Below are 18353 nucleotides of genomic sequence, written 5' to 3' on the forward strand. Positions count from 1 at the left end.
TTGGTAGGATATCATTAGACTGGTGCATACGGGCTATTCAATCCAGTTAATGCGAAGATTATGTTAAGTCGAGATATTGTGGTTGATGAAAATTCTGTATGGGATTGGAATTCGAGTAATTCAATCAACAAGCCATTGATGAGCTCTGACTTTGAAGAAGAAACTGCTGAAGTCGAAGTTGATGCAATTTTCGAAACTCCAGTGAAAGTCGAAATAGTTTCCAACATTCATGACACTGTCGAAGTCGAAGAAGGTGTGGCTTACAAGCCAAAGACCTCAAAGAACTCGAATTCTTCTAGCAAGACTTCAAGATTATGAAGTACCTGGTGATGATGAAGTCACACCAGAAGGAGAATTAGTTCATTTTGCTTTATTTACAGGTGTTGAACCAATCAACTATAGTGAGGCTTTAAAGATTCAACAATGGAAGTTAGCTATGGTCGAAGAGTTTCAGACAATCGAGAGTTGTAACACCCGTATTTTTCCTTAAATTATTTTAATTAGAATTTAAATTATTTGTTGGAATAAATTGGCATTTTATTGGAAAATTAAGAGAATTGGGCCAATGTAGTGTTTAGTAAAAGGAGGGGTGTTAGTTATGAAGCCTTTTACTAAAGCTGAGTTTTATTTTTCATAAAAGAAGGAAAAGAGGAAAATTGGAAATAGAAGGAGAAAAGAGCAAAAGAGGAGAAGAGAGCAAGAACGTGAAATTTCAGAAGCAGAGAAAGAGGAAGAATCCAAGAACTAAGCTAAGGTAAGGGGGGACTCTTCCAATTAACCTTTATTATCGGGTCGTAGGTGATAGGATTGATATCGTATGTTATTTATTCGATAGAGAATAGATTCTAGGTTGGGTTTTTGATCAATTAGGTCCAATTTGATAGATTGTGTGTAGACACATGTTTGCAATGATTGATGATGTTGTATGTGTTGTTTAATTGCTAAAATAACATGTTGCTCTGTTTTTCATGTACAATCGCATTGGTTCGATTGGTCCAACCTATTCTTTTTTACCTTCTCTTCCTCTCTATTTGGTTTAACCTATTCTTTTTTACCTTCTCTTCCTCTCTATTTAGATTATGAGTTTCAATTTTAATAATGTTCTTTATTTGTTATAGGTGATGAAAGATAAAGCAAGAATAACCACAATTTGTTGACGAAAATGAGGAATGCATGCGGAAACAAAAATAAAGAAAGGAGAAGCAACACTATAGAGAATAATGAAGTGTAGATTATAGATCTCCTTCGTATATGGTATACTATTTTTCTCTCCTTCCTCTCTAAATTTATTACTCATTTATGGAGGCTACTGCTGCCAATTGAAAGATGAGTACAGGTTTATGGTTTAGGTTGTGATGGCAACAAAATAGATTATTTGTAAGATTATTTTATTTCTATGAGTGTTAAAAAATTCACTTTGATTTTTATTTTATAAGAGTATTTTATTTCTATAATAGAAATTAATACTCCACTTTGAAAAGTAGTAAAATTAATTTTAATTTATTTATTATTTTTCTGTCTAAAAAATTATTTATTAGTTTTCAAAAGTAACTTAAAGTCGACTTTTGATTTCAATTATTAGATTTAAAAAAAAATTGATTTTGACTCAATATTAAATATGAAGAAAATAACAAAAAAAATCTATTTTATTTATTTGTGGCTAGAAGTTATTATATTTGATTTTTCTTGAATGTGATTTAAAATTTTGTATTTATATTTATCAATTTTTCTGTCATTATCAATATATTATGAGTCCATTCGCTTTTATAGAAAGAAAAAATGAGAGATATATCAACTTTCTTTAAATGCCGTAGGAATTACACATTGCTTTATTTTTATTTTTGTTGTTTGTCATCTACAATATAAGAAAGTTTAATGTTCTGGAAAGGACCAAAATGCCCCTTTGCTTTGTTGGTGAACCACGTGGCTAGCTTCTTTGCATTCCATTCCTTCCTCCTCTTCCTATGCTACAGCTTGCGCCTCCCAACAACTCATTTCTCAACTTTTTTTCAAATTTTCTTTCTTGCATTCTTGAACATAACCAAAACTTTTCCATCTACTATCTTTCTTGAAAACCCAACTTTACTGTTTACTTTACTTAACATGTCTAATCACTTCACCTTCCTCTTTCCCATCTCTTTCCTATCTTAGTCTGTCATTTCTCTAATATCTTCTTCTTCCATCTTCCTCCCTCCTCAATTCTTTAATATCTTCATCTTCCACCTTCCTCTCTCCTTATTTCTCTAATATCTTCATCTTACACCTTCCTCCCTCCTCATACCATTTTGTCTTCCTTTTTTAACGCTCCTGCTCTACATGGCTCGATCGATGGAGAAAGTAGTGGACATCAACGACACCAAGGAACTTTGGAAAGTGGCGGTGAGAGTTGTCCATAAATGGAAGGTAGTCTCCAACAACAAGGAGCACTTTGAGATGATCTTTCAAGACAAAGAGGTAACTGAACATTTATGTTAACTCTTTTAGGTTTGTCATTTGTTGTGTTGATGTTCATATGGTTTGAGGCCTTTGCTGATTTCTTTTTGTTTAACCCACGTTCCTTTTCTTACAATAAACCTAATATGTTGCTTCATGTGTTTCAAAAATGTTGTTCATGTGTATGTTTTTTGGATTGTGAAGAATGTCTTTCTAATATGTTGTCCTTGTGTTTCTACCTAATATTTTAACTATGATGGGCCTGTTTTTACCATAATTTTTATACTTTTCTGATATTTATACATTTCTACTTTTTCGTGATTTTCATGTGCATCAGTGTTTGTGATATGAATGTTTAACATGTTTTGGTTCTTTTGTATTTGCCAGGGATCTGATATTCACGTAGTTGTTCCAACTACGTGCATGGCCCCTTACAAAGACAAGTTTGAGGTGGACCACACGTACACTGTCTCAAACTTTACAGTGCAGCCAAATACACTGGAGGAACTTCTGTGAATGATGTCAACAAACACGACATACCCATACAACGCACCTTCACTAGTTTCCTTGATATTATGACCAGCAACTTTAAGAAGGATGTGTTGATCGGTAATTCTACATGTCGTGTTGTTTATACTTTCGCTTTTATGATGTTGTTCATTGTCTTATGTTTATAGTTTTCATTATTCCCTTAGATGTTATTGGCGTGATCGGTGCTATAGGATATCAACAAACTGGAAGTGGTGGAAAAAAATTGCAACTCAATTTTGTACTAAGGGATGCAGCGTATGTCGTCTCAACGTTTTCCTGATTTTTATACATTTCTAATTCATGTCTTCTAACCATAATGTTGTCATTTTCCCAGCAACAACACAATGAACTGCACCATCTGGGAAGACTATGCCAAACAGTTTTTCAAGTTTAACGAGGAAAATGCTACGACATCTGGACCAACTGTGGTTTTGCTTAACTATGCAGAAGTTAAAGAACAGGGTATGATGTTTTGTTGTTTATTTTGTATCAGCAATGTTTTGCCAATTTTTTAACACATTTTTTTTAATGTAGGCCAATACCCGCTATCAATTACAAATACATTCCATGTTACGAAACTCCAAATCAATCCAGATTTGCCTTCAGTAAAAGACTTCATAAATAGGTATCTTCCATGACAATTACGGTGTCCCATTCATTATTTGCGATGATTGATTATTTCTTTTATCTTATCTCTTCATGCAGTTTCTCAAAGGAAGCTTTGCGTACCGTTTCAAGCCAGCTCAAATCCCCCTCTCAATAATACTCGCGCAGCTCAGCTTCTGAGAATGTTAGACAGAGTGACACTCAAAAGTTGCTTAATAAGGCTGTTGCTCTGCCTCTGAGTCAGATTAAACAACTGTGCGAGGTTTAGTTACTGATTGTGATAGTGATAAACTTGAAGCAATTTGATGAACCATATGATTTCTAATGATCCATGTTTGTGTGTTGTTGCAGGACACTTTCTGTGCTACGGTTGCAAAGACAAGAAAAATTATCGCTTCTTCCTATGGATGGTACTACCGGTGCTGCCATGCATGCACCAAATCTGCACGCGGTGATAAACCTCCATACGAATGTGATAATCGCCATTTGACTGAAACGGAAATCTATAGGTATGAATGTTTTAGTACGTTTTTATTTGAACGATACAAACTCTTGTTGATTTTATGGTTTTTTAACATGTAATTCTTATCCAACAACAGGTATAAGATTGAAGTTGAATGATTCCATCTTGACACGTCTTGCAAATTTATTTTCTGGGACAGGGAATGCACTCAAATCTTAGGTATTTCAGCTGCTCAAATGTGGGACACAATGATACAGGTTGTTCATCTTATTCAACTTTTTTAATTAATGAAACGTACTGTTGTGTTGTATTATCCTTAACATGGTCGTTTTCTGTTATAGGCTGGTATCACAGATCCTTTGGATTTTTCCTTAAAGCTTGATGCCATGTTGGACTTGGATCTGGCTTTAAGAGTTAGATGGCAGCCTAGTTGGGACAGCTGCTCTGTTATTATGTTTGTAGATGACAAACCGTTTGTTAAACAATTCAGCGCTCCTTGGGAGCCTACACAGGTAACACTTGATCAAAACTTGAACTTCGTTTGTTTTTACATCCTCCTCCTCTTATGTTGAATGTATTTCTCTCTATAAGGCCAACCTCACGAATTCTGAACCCTCCGGAACAAAGCTGCCAGTCCAGGTCATCTAATGACTAAAAACATTGTACTTCAATACTGATTTAAAGTGTACCTGGACTATTGGTTTAAATAATTATAATACGAGCATATGTGTTTATGTTTTGCAGATAAAAGAGAGGGTTGATGAAGCTAACACTGCTGTTGCCGATGATTGTGACATTCTTACAGTATGATACATCTAATACGCAATTCATCTATTCAAAACACTCGCAAAAAGTTGCATAATTGTTTATTGTTTCTTTGGATTATGAGATTGCAGGATCTAGATATAACATCCAAACATAACCCCGATCCGCAAACACCCACTGCAAAAAGGCAAAACCATGATGGCTCAAGCGAATCGACGACCGTGTGTGATGGGGAACTTTCTTCGACAAAACTTAAAAAGATCATCAAGTTGGAGAAGAACAAATAGTTGTACTCCTGTTTTGAAACATCTTTTTGTATTGGCATGTACTATTTTGATACTGTGTTGCGTGCCGCTATTTGCGAGTCCTATTTTGATAGGATTATCCTACTGGATATCTCATTTTATTTAGGTGACGGCGGTCTATTTCTCTCCGTGTAATTTTTATTTTGGCTAGCTTAAAACTCTATCTTAATTGCTAAGCATCTTAAGACATCTATTTTACATTATATATTCATTAGCTTCTGTTTACATTTCTCAGCTTATCATGTCTCTATATTTCACGGTGCACACATTCTGTCACTTGCAAGTTTTTGGAGGTTTATTATATCAGTTTGGTTCAATATTATAAATCTTTATAATATAACTTTTGGTATATGAATTACCATTTATATTCATAATGTGGAACATAAATATGAATATTGATTTCACCAATAATGGTTCTAGACAATAATCAACCTTGAATTATAATTATTTTTTCTTACTCAAAAACAGTGTTCAATGAAATATCAAATAGATGATTTTTTATATTTGACTTCAACATGTATTTACTTAAATAATATCTAACTCAAAACAGATATATTAAACTATTGTACTTATCTGTCCCACAACTTCTCAACTCACCCTCCAAATACATTTTTTGATTGAACCCTGTGTAACAACTACAAGGCTTATCTCACTTTAACACCTTTTCAAATCAGTCTCCCAAGCAATAGTTTTTTTTATATATAATCTAACAACACAACCTTACGTGCAAGGTTTGTGTCAGCAAACTTTTTTTTACTTTTCTTCCAACCTTCCTATTTGTAATAGTGGCGGCAGCCTATTGTTTTAGCTGTCCAATCTAAGGGTGGCAAAACGGGTCGCCCGCCCCGCCTGCCGACCGCCCCGCCGTCTGCCCGCAGAAAAACGAGGGGGACGGGCATGCCCGCCAAGTAAAATGGGCATAAAAGTCATGCCCGCCCCGCCAAGATGGCAGGTTGGTGGGCGGCGGGCTTACCCGCCTAATTTTATTTATATTTTTTTAATAGATTAGTAGGCTTTTTTTACCTTTTAATTAAACTTTTCACTTATTTTTTAGAACAATTTTTTATAAAAGCGACTTTTTAACAAATTTACTTAAAAAATATTACATATATTTATAAATAAATGTATAAAATATACCATCAAGAATTATACTGACTAGAATTAACTAAAAAAATAGTGAGTTCTGGAGGGGCGGGTATGGCTAGGGGTGGCAAAACGGGCCGCCCGCTCCGCCCGCCGCCCGCCCTGCCTTATGCCCGCCAAAAAATGAGCGGGGCGGGCATGCCCGCCAAGTAAAATGGGCATCAAAATCATGCCCGCCCCGCCAAGATGGCGGGTTGGCGGGCGGCGGGCTTACCCGCCTATTTTTATTTATATTTTTTTAATAGATTAATATGCTTTTTTACCTTTTAATTAAACTTTTCACTTTTTTTTTTAAAACAATTTTTTATAAAAGTAATTTTTTAACAAATTTACTCTAAAAAATATTACATATATTTATAAATAAATGTATAAAATAAATCATCAAGAATTGCAATTACTAGAATTAACTAAAAAAAGTGTTTTTTGGAGGAGGAGCGGGTTTTGGCGAGCGGCGGGCTTTGGCGGGGCGGGTATGGCGGGCGGCGGGTTTTGGCGAGCGGCGAGCCTAAAATCTCAACCCAACACGCCAATTTTTGGCGGGTGCGCGGGCGGCCCGGCGGGCCCCGGCCCATTTTGCCAACCCTAGGTATGGCGGGCGGCGAGTTTTGGCGGGACGGGCTTTAGCGAGCGGCGGTCCTAAAATCCCAACCCAACCCGCTATTTTTTGGCGGGTGCGCGGGCTGGCCCGGCGAGCCACGACCTATTTTGCCACCCCTAGTCCAATCATCTGTGCTTTCACTTTTTCATACACTGCACATGACATATATTAACCCATTGCATAAACAAAAACTAATTTTATTATAATATTACTTTTTATGTTGCATATTCAACCTAATATAATAATATTACTTGAAATCCTGATGGAAAAGTTCAAATCTTTTAAGCCAGTTAGCGGGAAACCCAAATAATTCAAATTACCCTCTCTTTTTGGTCTCCAATCCATTTGCATCAAATATCAGTATACCTTTGGACGTTGCAGGATCGTCCCATACTACATTCAGTGTACCAATTGCATCTCATTCTTCACTATTATATACCAATTTTGAAATACTAATGCATTGCTAAACTCTATTTCAAAATCTAAACTGCATTATGTCTTGATCAATCCCTGGAGTACGAAGCTACTTCAAATCCAATTGCGAAGGCTGCTATTGCCAGATGTCGGAGAAGATTTATTTTGGATCAACAGAGACGCTCACGTCATGATAATCTCCCGCATACACCTACTGTCATGCAACATCCAGTTACCTCCCCCATCCAAATCGAATCTCATTTTACACATGGTAGAAGTTCCATGGGTGGAAACCTCCAATCAAATGGAACTCCTATTTCTACTCACTGTCAACCCTTGCAATATTCAACTGCTCATGCAATGGCTAGAAAGAGGAGGAGGAGGATCATATTGTCTAACAGGAAGAATGGCCCACATCACCCAAACAAAGAAAATATGTCCAACTTCAGAAAAGTTGTTCCTTCCACCACTACGACACCGACATCATGTAATCGACGGCCTCTAACTGACAACCTATCTAACCTGACAACCACAGCCCCTTCCAATAGACATATACAAGGTGGAAAACCTCAAAAAAGGACCAGACTTAATCATCATGCTCCCAATAACCTACTTGCAGACTTTAACCAAGCAGTTCTCCAAGTTCGTAACACTGACGTGGCTTCTACGTCTAATGCACGTGTAAACCCTATTACACGAATTGCTGACACTGCAGCTCATGTAACAGATGAGGCAAACTCTAGCTCTGAAGATGATATCAACTTGGGTGACAGTTCTGATGATGATTATGATGGAGTCGAGAATGAAACGTGCGTAGATGCCCATCTAGAACATATGCTTCCTTTCTCATTGTTTTAATCTATTTGAAATTTTATATATTAGTTTGTAATCTCCATTTACCAATCAATACAGAATACTCTGACATAGGAGATCGAGTTTGGGAATGTCAGTTTTGTCATGCCTCTATGTGGTATCAGGAACGGAAAGAAAAATCACGACATACCATTGTTCCTAAGTTCCACCGGTGTTGTAGGAGCGGAAAAGTTGTACTACCATTACTAACGAATCCCCCGCCACTGTTTCAACACCTACTACATAGCGGTACCAGTTCAGAAAGCAAAAACTACCAAAGCAACCTTCGTATTTACAACGTCATGTTTTCCTTCACCTCTCCAGGAATGAAGTTCGACAAAACCGTTGCTGATGGGAGAGGGCCGCCTACATTACGCCTGCATGGTCAAACATGTCATCGAGTAGGGACGCTGATACCAGAAGATGGTCAGACTCCGCAGTATGCTCAGCTATATATTTTTGACACCGACAATGAAATAGATAACCAAATAAAATGTTTCAGGTAATTGTACTCATTCACCAATTCATATTTCACCATGGTAATTTTGTTGCAAACTCATAGCTAACCCCTTTAAAATAATGTCCAGTAACAGTGATGTGGTCAACAGGGATATGGTTGGTAAGTTGAAGGATATGTTGGACGACTGCAATCCACATGCAAAGGCATTTCGAATGGCAAGGGATCTTTTGAGAGGCAATCCTTTCTTAGACTTGAAGATACGACTAATTGGTGATCATCCCCAAGATGGCCGTGTATACAACACACCAACTGTATCGGAGGTTGCTGCTCTGATTGTTGGAGATATTGATCCTGAGACAACGCGATACATCATCATCCACGCCCGCAATGGCCATTTGCAACAAATTACCGAATTTCATCATGCTTACTTAGCATACCAATACCCTCTCATTTTTGTTTATGGAGAGGATGGATATAGGAAAAATATACTACACAGATATGAACATGAGCATGAGGTTACGAGGAAAAATCGTCAATCGATCATGGATTGGCTAGCTTTCCGGCTACAGGATCGCCAGTTTGAGGCAAAAACATTACTTCATTCACGACGACTTTTTTAACAATTTTTAGTGGATGGATTTGCAATGATGGAGTCTGAGCGTCTCAATTGGGTAAGGACCAACCAATCCATGTTACGAGTTGGAAAGTATAACAACTTGAATGATCGATGCAACGGCACTGAGGCTAATGCGGCACCAAAGCAAGGAAAAAGAGTTGTTTTGCCATCTACTTTTGTTGGGAGCAAGCGGTACATGGATCAACTCTATTTTGATGGTATGGCCATTTCAAGTAAGTTAGGGTTCCCTGATTTGTTTGTGACGTTTACTTGGAATCCTGCTTGGCCGGAAATACAACGTGCCCTGTCCGGGACTAACTTAAAGCCACATGATAGACCTGATTTTATTACTAAAGTATTCAAAATAAAATTTGATGAGCTAATGGATGATATAACCAAACGCCACGTTCTCGGGAAGGTTATTGCATATAAATTTTCTTTCTTTTCTCAATATTGCTAATGTGAATATGCAGTATCTTTGTAGATAACAGTGTATTTCGTTTAACATGTGCTTTTGTCTTACAGTCATGTACACGATTGAATTTCAAAAACGGGGATTGCCACATGCTCACATATTAGTCTTTTTGCACCCTCAGAGCAAATACCCAACACCATCTGACATAGATAATATCATTTGTGCTGAGATTCCAGACCCGATGTTACAACCAACTTTGTACAAACTGGTGTCGGCCCACATGATGCACGGCCCTTGTGGTCCATCCCGGATGAATTCACAGTGTATGAAAAACCGAAAATGCTCTAAATTCTTCCCTAAGAAGTTCCAAGAAAACACGGTTGTTGATGCAGATGGCTATCCCCTCTACAGAAGACGTTCTAATTCCCATGTCATTCAAAAAAATGGTGTCTCTTTAGACAACCGACATGTTGTACCTTACAACGTAAGATTCCTTTTGACATACCATGCACATATTAACATGGAGTGGTGCAACCAAAGTACATCAATCAAATATCTATTCAAATATATACATAAGGGTTTCGATAGAATCACAGCAACAATAACTACAAACTCAGGCTCCGGAACCGACAAAGAACCCGTTGATGAGATCAAACAATATATGGATTGTAGGTATGTCTCCCCATGTGAAGCATGTTGGAGGATTTATTCGTACAAAATTCATGGCAGGAGACCGACGGTGGAATGGATGTATTATTATTTAAGGGATGCCTGCTTTGCAATGGGATTCCTTGAAGATGACCAAGAATACATAGGGGAGATAAAGGAAGCAAGTGAATGGGGTTTGGGTCATTTTCTCCGCAAGCTTTTCGTAGTGATGCTTTTGTCCGACGCCATTAATAGGCCCGCTCATGTTTGGAATGAGTCTTGGAGACTGTTGGTTGATGGTCTGCTTCATGAACAAAGACAGTTAGTACACAATGCAGGTTGTGCCCATAGATGTAACAGTAGTACAAATTTTTGTTCAATTTGGTGTTGTTGTCAAATTCTCTACTTTTTTGTGCTTATAAAATTCCAGGTGTTAAACTATTCTGAGTTTTGATTTGCATGTACCAATTTAATGTTATTGTGTTTTTGTTTTGTACCCGCAACCGAGACAGATTTGGTGCTGACTGAAGAACAGTTGCTGAATTTGACATTAACTGAGATTGAAAAACTGTTGCAAGCAAATCGAAGAACCCTCCACGACTTTAAACCAATTCCATATCCCGACGGGTACGTTCTACTGCAGTTAGGGAACAGGCTAATATATGATGAAAGAAGTTATGATGTGTCTGCAATGCGAACCGAATTCACACGTCTTTTCAATGCTCTAACAGGTTTGCCTCATCTGTTATGTATGTCTCATTGTGAATTCGGGCTAACTTTTTCGTAGATGAGCAAGGGAAAATATTTGATAAAATAATGACCGTTTTCCACGCTCAAAAGGGTGGTGTGTTCTTCCTACATTGTTACGGTGGAACCGGTAAAACATACATGTGGAGAACACTTGCAAGTGCATTGAGGTCCAAACATGATATAGGTTTAACCGTTGCAACGAGTGGAATAGCTTCTCTATTATTGCCTGGTGGTAGAACTGCACATTCGAAATTCAAGATACATATCCCAACAATGGATAACTCTACCTGCGAAATAGACTATGATGATGACGTTGCAGACCTTCTAAGACAGACAAAGCTTATTATATGGGATGAAGCACCCATGGCACACAAGCATGCTTTTGAAGCACTCGACCGAACTTTGAAGGATGTGATGAGTATGTATAGTAATTCAAAGGAAATCTTTTGTGGAAAGGTGGTTGTATTCGATGGTGATTTTAGACAGATTTTGCTCGTTGTTCTTAGAGGAAGTCGTTCTGATATCGTACACTCCGCGATAAATGCTTCTTACATATGGCGGTCGGTTAAAGTTTTGACTTTGACACATAACATGCGACTACAATCCGGCCCAAATGAACATGAAAAGAAAGAAATAGCAGACTTCTCAAAGTGGTTGTTGGAAATTGGTGAAGGAAAACTCTCTGAGCCAAATGATGGATTTGCCGACATTGACTTGCCACCGGAACTTTTGATAATGGATTACAGCAATCCAATCGTTGCCATCGTCAATAGTACTTACCCTGATTTCATACAAAATTACCAATCTAACGACTACCTCAAAAGTCGCGCGATACTTGCTTCTACATTAGAAGTTGTTGATCAAATTAATCGTCACGTCCTTGATTTAATGCCAGCTTTTCATTTAATTCCCAAACCTTCTAAATCCATATTTATATCATTACACTCACTATTAATCACATTTATGAAATATAGGTGAGATCAAGGAATATTACAGCTCAAACACTGTCGACAGGTCCGAAATTCATGACACCAATGTAGTCGATATCCTCACACCAGAGTTTCTCAGTTCACTAACTACTTCGGGGTTACCTAACCACCACATTAGCCTGAAGGTAGGAACGCCTGTTATGCTTATGCGTAATATAGATCAGTCGGAGGGTTTGTGTAACGGAACAAGGGTGATGATAACTAAGATGGCCAACCATGTTATAGAGGCAAAAATCATGGCCGGAAAGGGTTGTGGTAATTTGGTATACATCCCAATAATGGACATGTCTCCCTCTCAATCCCCTTGGCCTTTCAAACTTAAACGGCGTCAATTTCCAATAGTTGTTTCGATGCAATGGCGATCAATAAATCTCAAAGACAATCTCTGGATACAGTCGGTCTTTATTTTCCAAGGGACATATTTACTCATGGACAAATCTACGTGGCACTATCAAGGGTTACAACGAAGCAAGGAATCAAAATATTCATATATTATCAAAACGACCAGTTAAAGTCGACTACTACAAACGTCGTGTATAAAGAGGTTTTCAACAACATATAGATGGTTCTTATCTAAGGTATATACTTTCATCACTTCAACTCTGAGGCAATATTTCTGTTTTTTATATGATTTGCTAACTGTTAATTAATTAAATGTTCACGTGCAGGCTTTGAACTCTACAGCGTGGCCCATGTAAACATGCCTTAGGCAACATATGGACACTACTTCTCCTCATGACAGTAGACACTTCATTTTTTTGGTATATGTATTCTAATATATTTAGAGTTAATCTTCTAAGCCCTAAGGGAAACAAAACTCTTACGTTGTAACAGTTTTGTGTGCAATACTTTTTGGTTTTCATAAGTACTTAATATCATCCTTATCCAATAACAATAATACTTAATATATATATATATACAATTTTTTTTTGGTTCTTAATTTCTTACACTTGTGGAAGTGAATACACATAACATATTTTGGCAACAGAAGTAACCTCTAACCTAAATCGAATTCGGTCTCCGCATTTGAAGTTGTTTGACTTGCAGAAGTTGTCCCATCCATATCCTAATTTTGTGCGGCGGGGGTCTGAAAGGTTTAATGGCGACATGGTCTTATTCTTTCCATTGTCACCGCACAGCACAATAAATTCATATCCATAGTCTCCGAGAAACAAAGCGAAATCCTCATGCAATTTCTACAAAACAAATAAAGGTTAGTTTTTAATTTTACATGTTGCTGATGCACAAATATTAAAAAATTGGAGAATGAGCACTCAACTAATTTAGGACGATCTACACTGAAAGGGAAGAAATCCATATCAAAAAAGAAAATGTCCCGCTTAAACAGGCATCTACTATGAAAACGTGGTAAATCTTCGGGTGTCACCACCTCCTTAAATGATAAAATACCAAAATTGTTGTTGCCATAATACCCAACTGTCATGACCACATCAGAAGGTAGGTTGTAATACAATTCCATACAAGGCCATCCGCTAATAACGAGTGGATGAATCTCTATTTGGTTATATATTATATCATGGTGTACACCTTGGTTGTTCATCACAGTCCAACACTTGGAAATTTCATCTTTGTTCTTTTCAACAAAAGATGGTTGGATCTCTGGATAGGGCTGAAATAATGAATGATACTTATTTTGAGTTTGAAGGCAAATAGTTAACCCATAAAAATCTATAAATACCATGAATTTAACAAAAAAATTATAAATTAACCTGTGATGAGATCTTTGCTATATCAAAATAAGCTATCAGCTCAGAATGTTGAAGATCACCACAAAGCTCCATTTGAAAGAGGAAGAGGCTGGGTTCTAAATTTATTTCTTGGAGAAACGATGCAACTTCAACTTATCAAATATTTGGTTGCAATATGTAACTTCATAATTGTATTCTATTTATTGCTCAAAATATGGAAAATATCACATGCTGGATTCACCTTTTTGCCAATTGTTATCCACAGATTCACTCAAGTTTTTTTTTGTCATTTTCTATGCAAAGGAATATATTCTTCACATGTCTACAGCATTTTTTCCACCACTTGCATTATTTCTAGCGCAAGCCATGTGAGAAAAGTAAAGAATCTTTTCTTTGATATGTAGATATGTAACTTTGGTGTGACATGGTATTGTATTATAATGTTTATTTATTATTACAAAGAAAAGCCAACTATGAGTCATTGCCACTATTATTATTTGAATGCCCATGAGATTATTCACAACCTTCGCATATAAGTTAAAACATAGTGGATATTATAAACTTCATATCTACATATATACATATAGATGTTATGTAGCAAATTCATATATTACATCATTCCAAGTTACATCTCCAAAAAATAAAATATTGTTCAAAATGGGTACCAATATATTCAACTAATCACTAAATAACAGTGGACCCATTCACCTAGGTACTTAGAAAAATGGTTATCATAATAATAACACAACATACACCTTCCTAATATGCATACACCAGTCTATACGTCGATCTAATTCCAACACACCATGCACAGACACATTCACTTTGACGGGTTCTTACGTTTCACCGTAACCAACAACCTATCCGCAGAAGGAATCCTCAGACTGAATCCAATTTTGTCGCCCGTTTTAATTTTCCGGTTCCTTACGAACGTGTACCATTCCTTGGAAATAAACCGCTCAGTGCATGTTTTTCTTTTTGACCGGTGCAGCACACAGTTGTACTCCCTTGCGCGGTCTGAATCAAATAGCACAATCGACTCGTGCCCCTCAGTTAGATACTCTTGCACGACCTTCTGAGGCATTTGCTGCATCACCGGCAAAATTAGTTCATACAAATAAGAAACAGAATTGTAAGCATATACGCAAATAGTTGTGTTGTAGCCTACATTTCTTAAAAGGAAATTTAATATATATGAATCATTTGTCTTCTATTCACGCGAAAATAGAACAGCACTTAACCCCTACGTTTCAAACCATACATGCATCTACGTTATCTAATAACCATTGATGCTTAATATATATAGCAAAATATTTTCTATAACATGTTAACATAGACGTTTCATTAAACAATAGTGATTATATGTTTTGTTCTCCTTTATTTTATACACAGTGGGACATTTTTGAAGAGTCAAAGTGAATACTTACAAGGACGTTTCTTGTTGCAACCCTGCGAGACTTTACGTGACGCCTCCAAATAAGGATCCTACCTACTGGACCAAGGTATTCTTCCTTGACCTCTTTGTCATCCCATATATCCTCATCACAACTGCAACGTATATATTCACATTAATTAGTACCTTATATGAATAGAAAAGATTACATGTACATATAACCAATACATGCAGTAAACTACAAAAAAATTGTAGAAATAACCAATACATGCAGGAAACTACAACCTATATGCCTTGCAATTATATTTGTCAATATTCTGCTGCTAATGCGGTCAACCATCCTTTATTATTTAGATTCAACCTCATTTGCATAACCTTATACATTAGGAAATTTCGCATAACCCTATACATTAGGAAATTATATCTTAAATACTTCACAATGAATTAGGGGCAGGTAACACCATGATTTAAGGGAAATGGTGAAGTATCCAAGTCAAGACTATGTGCAAATTACAAATGCAAATTCAGAACATAATATACAATTCACATTCAGTTGGGATTTAACGAAACAATATGTTGTCTGACAAAATAGAGTCTTATCTATATCATATACTAACAAAAAACTATACATCACGACACAATTTCGTAATCAATACTAACACCAATCCACAAATTATTAAGGTTACTTGCAATGTCAATTTCATTCAATGGAGTTCACCAAACCCTATACATACATTTCCTTATTTTGTTATTATTATCATAATCGAACCATTAACTACATTACAAACTGTGTAAAGACTTACCTTTCGCTATCAGATTCTGTCACGGTAGGACAGGACGCGGACGTTGCCAAAACCCTCTCAGTTGCTGCCATCGACGATTCACTTGGACCTTCGTGGAAATTTAGCTGCTGGATGTCGTTATCCACGTCACCGGTGCCACGATCGGACACACCATCGCTTTTGTGACCTGACGCTGGTTCGCCGCGGATGCTTCTCACATAAACCCTATTTCTTATCCGGTTTTCTGGTGCGCTCAGAAAATCATAGACGTCGACTGGGATACGACCAAACCAAGGAGCCGGAATAACATGGTCTTCGCCGGAGGACATGGTTTTTTTTTGGTGGAAGCGTATTGAATGCAAGTAACCTTGATGGGGAACGTGTATGAATACTGATGTGTTTATGCTCTTCTTGGATTTCGTCTGATAAACAAGGGTAAACGTTCCCTTTTCACTTGCCTGTTTGTTTTTTTGGGCCTAATGTGTCAACCTTTTGGAATGGACCAAACTTCACTATTATAAAGTGGATAAAAACGGGCCGACTTAAATAATCTTTCTTTCTTAAATTTTTTTGTATATTCCCCCACAAAGACAAAAAATGTTTGTTAAAAATATATAAGTTTTTTCCTTTGCCTCATTAAAAATAATTGTTATGTGTTTAATAAAATATTATTAATTTTTAATTATTATATTTAACTAAATACACTTATGTAACATTAAATACATACCACAAAATAAATTTGAATTTGACTGTCATGATGTGTTAACAATTGAGAAATTTAATTGCATTACATATCTAATTATTAATGTGTCATTTTTATAGATTATTTCCTAATTATTTTTACAAAGTAGTTGCGTATAATTAATAATTTTTATAAAATAATCGGATTTTTAAGCGAAAACATCGTTCTACATATTATAAATTATTATTTTTTGAAAATTTCAATACATCGTTCTACATGTTTAAATGTTATTTTTGGCATTAATTTTTTGTATAAATTCTTGCTATTTTTTATATTAAGCCTCGTCTTTTTTTTTAATGTAGAAAAGGCAACATTTAGGACAATCCACATATACTTCCAAAAGGCAACATGTTTTGGAATACACTGAGTTTTTGAAAACCTTAATAGTCCATTCTGCCATTGACAGAATTTTAAATAAACCATGCAGCCCAGCATAATACAATCAATACAACAAAAATAACCACCATTTGAACTTGAAGTAGAAGCCCAACAAAAAAAACTACCAAAACATTGCCACATCTGTCTAGAAATTTTAAAACTAACACATTCATAAATACTACTTTGTCTACGACAAACCACACGTCACATTCATTAACACGTTAGTCACTCTGCGGATCCACGCTCTACGGCCACCAAAATCGGTTCCACCGGAGGATATCTAATGCAGAAACACAATGTGTCTCCCTTCTGAAGGTTGCGGTATTTGCAAAAGTCCGACCATCCACCTCATAAATACCTATCCACAGTGTCTTCCCTCTTGATCATCTCGCAGTAATACGGAACATCGTTGTTGCGATCGATCAGGGTTATTCTTGGAATCTTACCATGAATGCATTCACGAATTACCGCTCTTGGAATATGCTGAAACAGAACAAATAAACACCAATTTTACATTACTACTTACTATGCAGCATTGTTGGATTTGATTATACCTGTCGCATCGTAACTTACCAGAACATTGTTTCTCAACTTCACTGGATTGTCAACCACCCTGGTTCAGCTTTGCTCTTTCACAGCCACTGATCCTACATAAATTAAACACAACAGGTTTATATAAACCATTAAAACACAGTAATTTAGCAACATAAAGAACATATCGCACACCTTCACCATTTTATTCATCCACAATAAATTTATACCTTGCAGATTTAGCACGATTGACACCCCTGTGAGAAACTTCACCTTTGCCATTGTCTTCCTGCGACTTTGCTGACTTCGCCACACTGTTTCCAACAACTTTTCCCTTGCCTTTCACCTTCTGCGACAATATTCCAGCTCCTCCATTTTTACACCGATGCAATAAGAAATGGGAGAGGATTAATGTCCTCCTTTGTACCTTTGTACCTACTCATTCAGCGACGAATATATTCTTACACACATATGTCTACTATATTTTACAACATATTTACCTTGATGTCCAGGTTGATATGTGATCCTTTTTTTGCCGGGAGCCCCGTTCACCAATGCCATCCGTTCCAGGTATACAGGCTTTCCTCTTGCCTTCACGCCCCAATCTTCCAACATCACCGCTCATTGCAACTGCTACTGCCTTTCCGTGTTGTTTTCCCGATCCCGTATTACGTCGCTGTCTGCCACACAAAGGCCCATCAAATACATCATGCTTAGTATCAGACTTGGTATATATACAAAATTTTACTTTTATACTAAAATAGTTGGTTATAGCAATTAAAAACCAAGACACAAATACCTTCGGGTTACAGATGTTTGAAAAGATGTGC

At 36.8% G+C, this 18353-nt stretch overlaps 2 protein-coding genes across 2 annotated transcripts; one reads left to right on the forward strand and one right to left on the reverse strand.

Annotated features, from left to right (window-relative positions):
• The first annotated feature begins 3008 nt into the window (after positions 1–3008).
• On the forward strand, positions 3009–5085 carry LOC131662683 (uncharacterized). Its single transcript, XM_058932535.1, has 9 exons — positions 3009–3042; positions 3129–3219; positions 3299–3426; positions 3670–3764; positions 3922–4079; positions 4233–4290; positions 4375–4545; positions 4778–4837; positions 4930–5085. Exons 1-9 carry the CDS (start codon positions 3009–3011, stop codon positions 5083–5085), a joined length of 951 nt encoding a protein of 316 aa, XP_058788518.1.
• Positions 5086–12872: 7787 nt separating this feature from the next.
• Positions 12873–13859, reverse strand: LOC131621751 (uncharacterized). The gene is made up of 3 exons (XM_058892801.1): positions 13719–13859; positions 13268–13618; positions 12873–13184 (listed from the first exon to the last, which is right to left on the reverse strand). The coding sequence occupies exons 1-3, from the start codon at positions 13788–13790 to the stop codon at positions 12933–12935; spliced, it is 675 nt and encodes a 224-aa protein (XP_058748784.1). The 5' UTR covers positions 13791–13859; the 3' UTR covers positions 12873–12932.
• Between the last annotated feature and the right edge of the window lie 4494 nt (positions 13860–18353).

Source organism: Vicia villosa, linkage group LG1, assembly GCF_029867415.1.
Source record: "Vicia villosa cultivar HV-30 ecotype Madison, WI linkage group LG1, Vvil1.0, whole genome shotgun sequence".
NCBI lineage: Eukaryota > Viridiplantae > Streptophyta > Magnoliopsida > Fabales > Fabaceae > Vicia > Vicia villosa.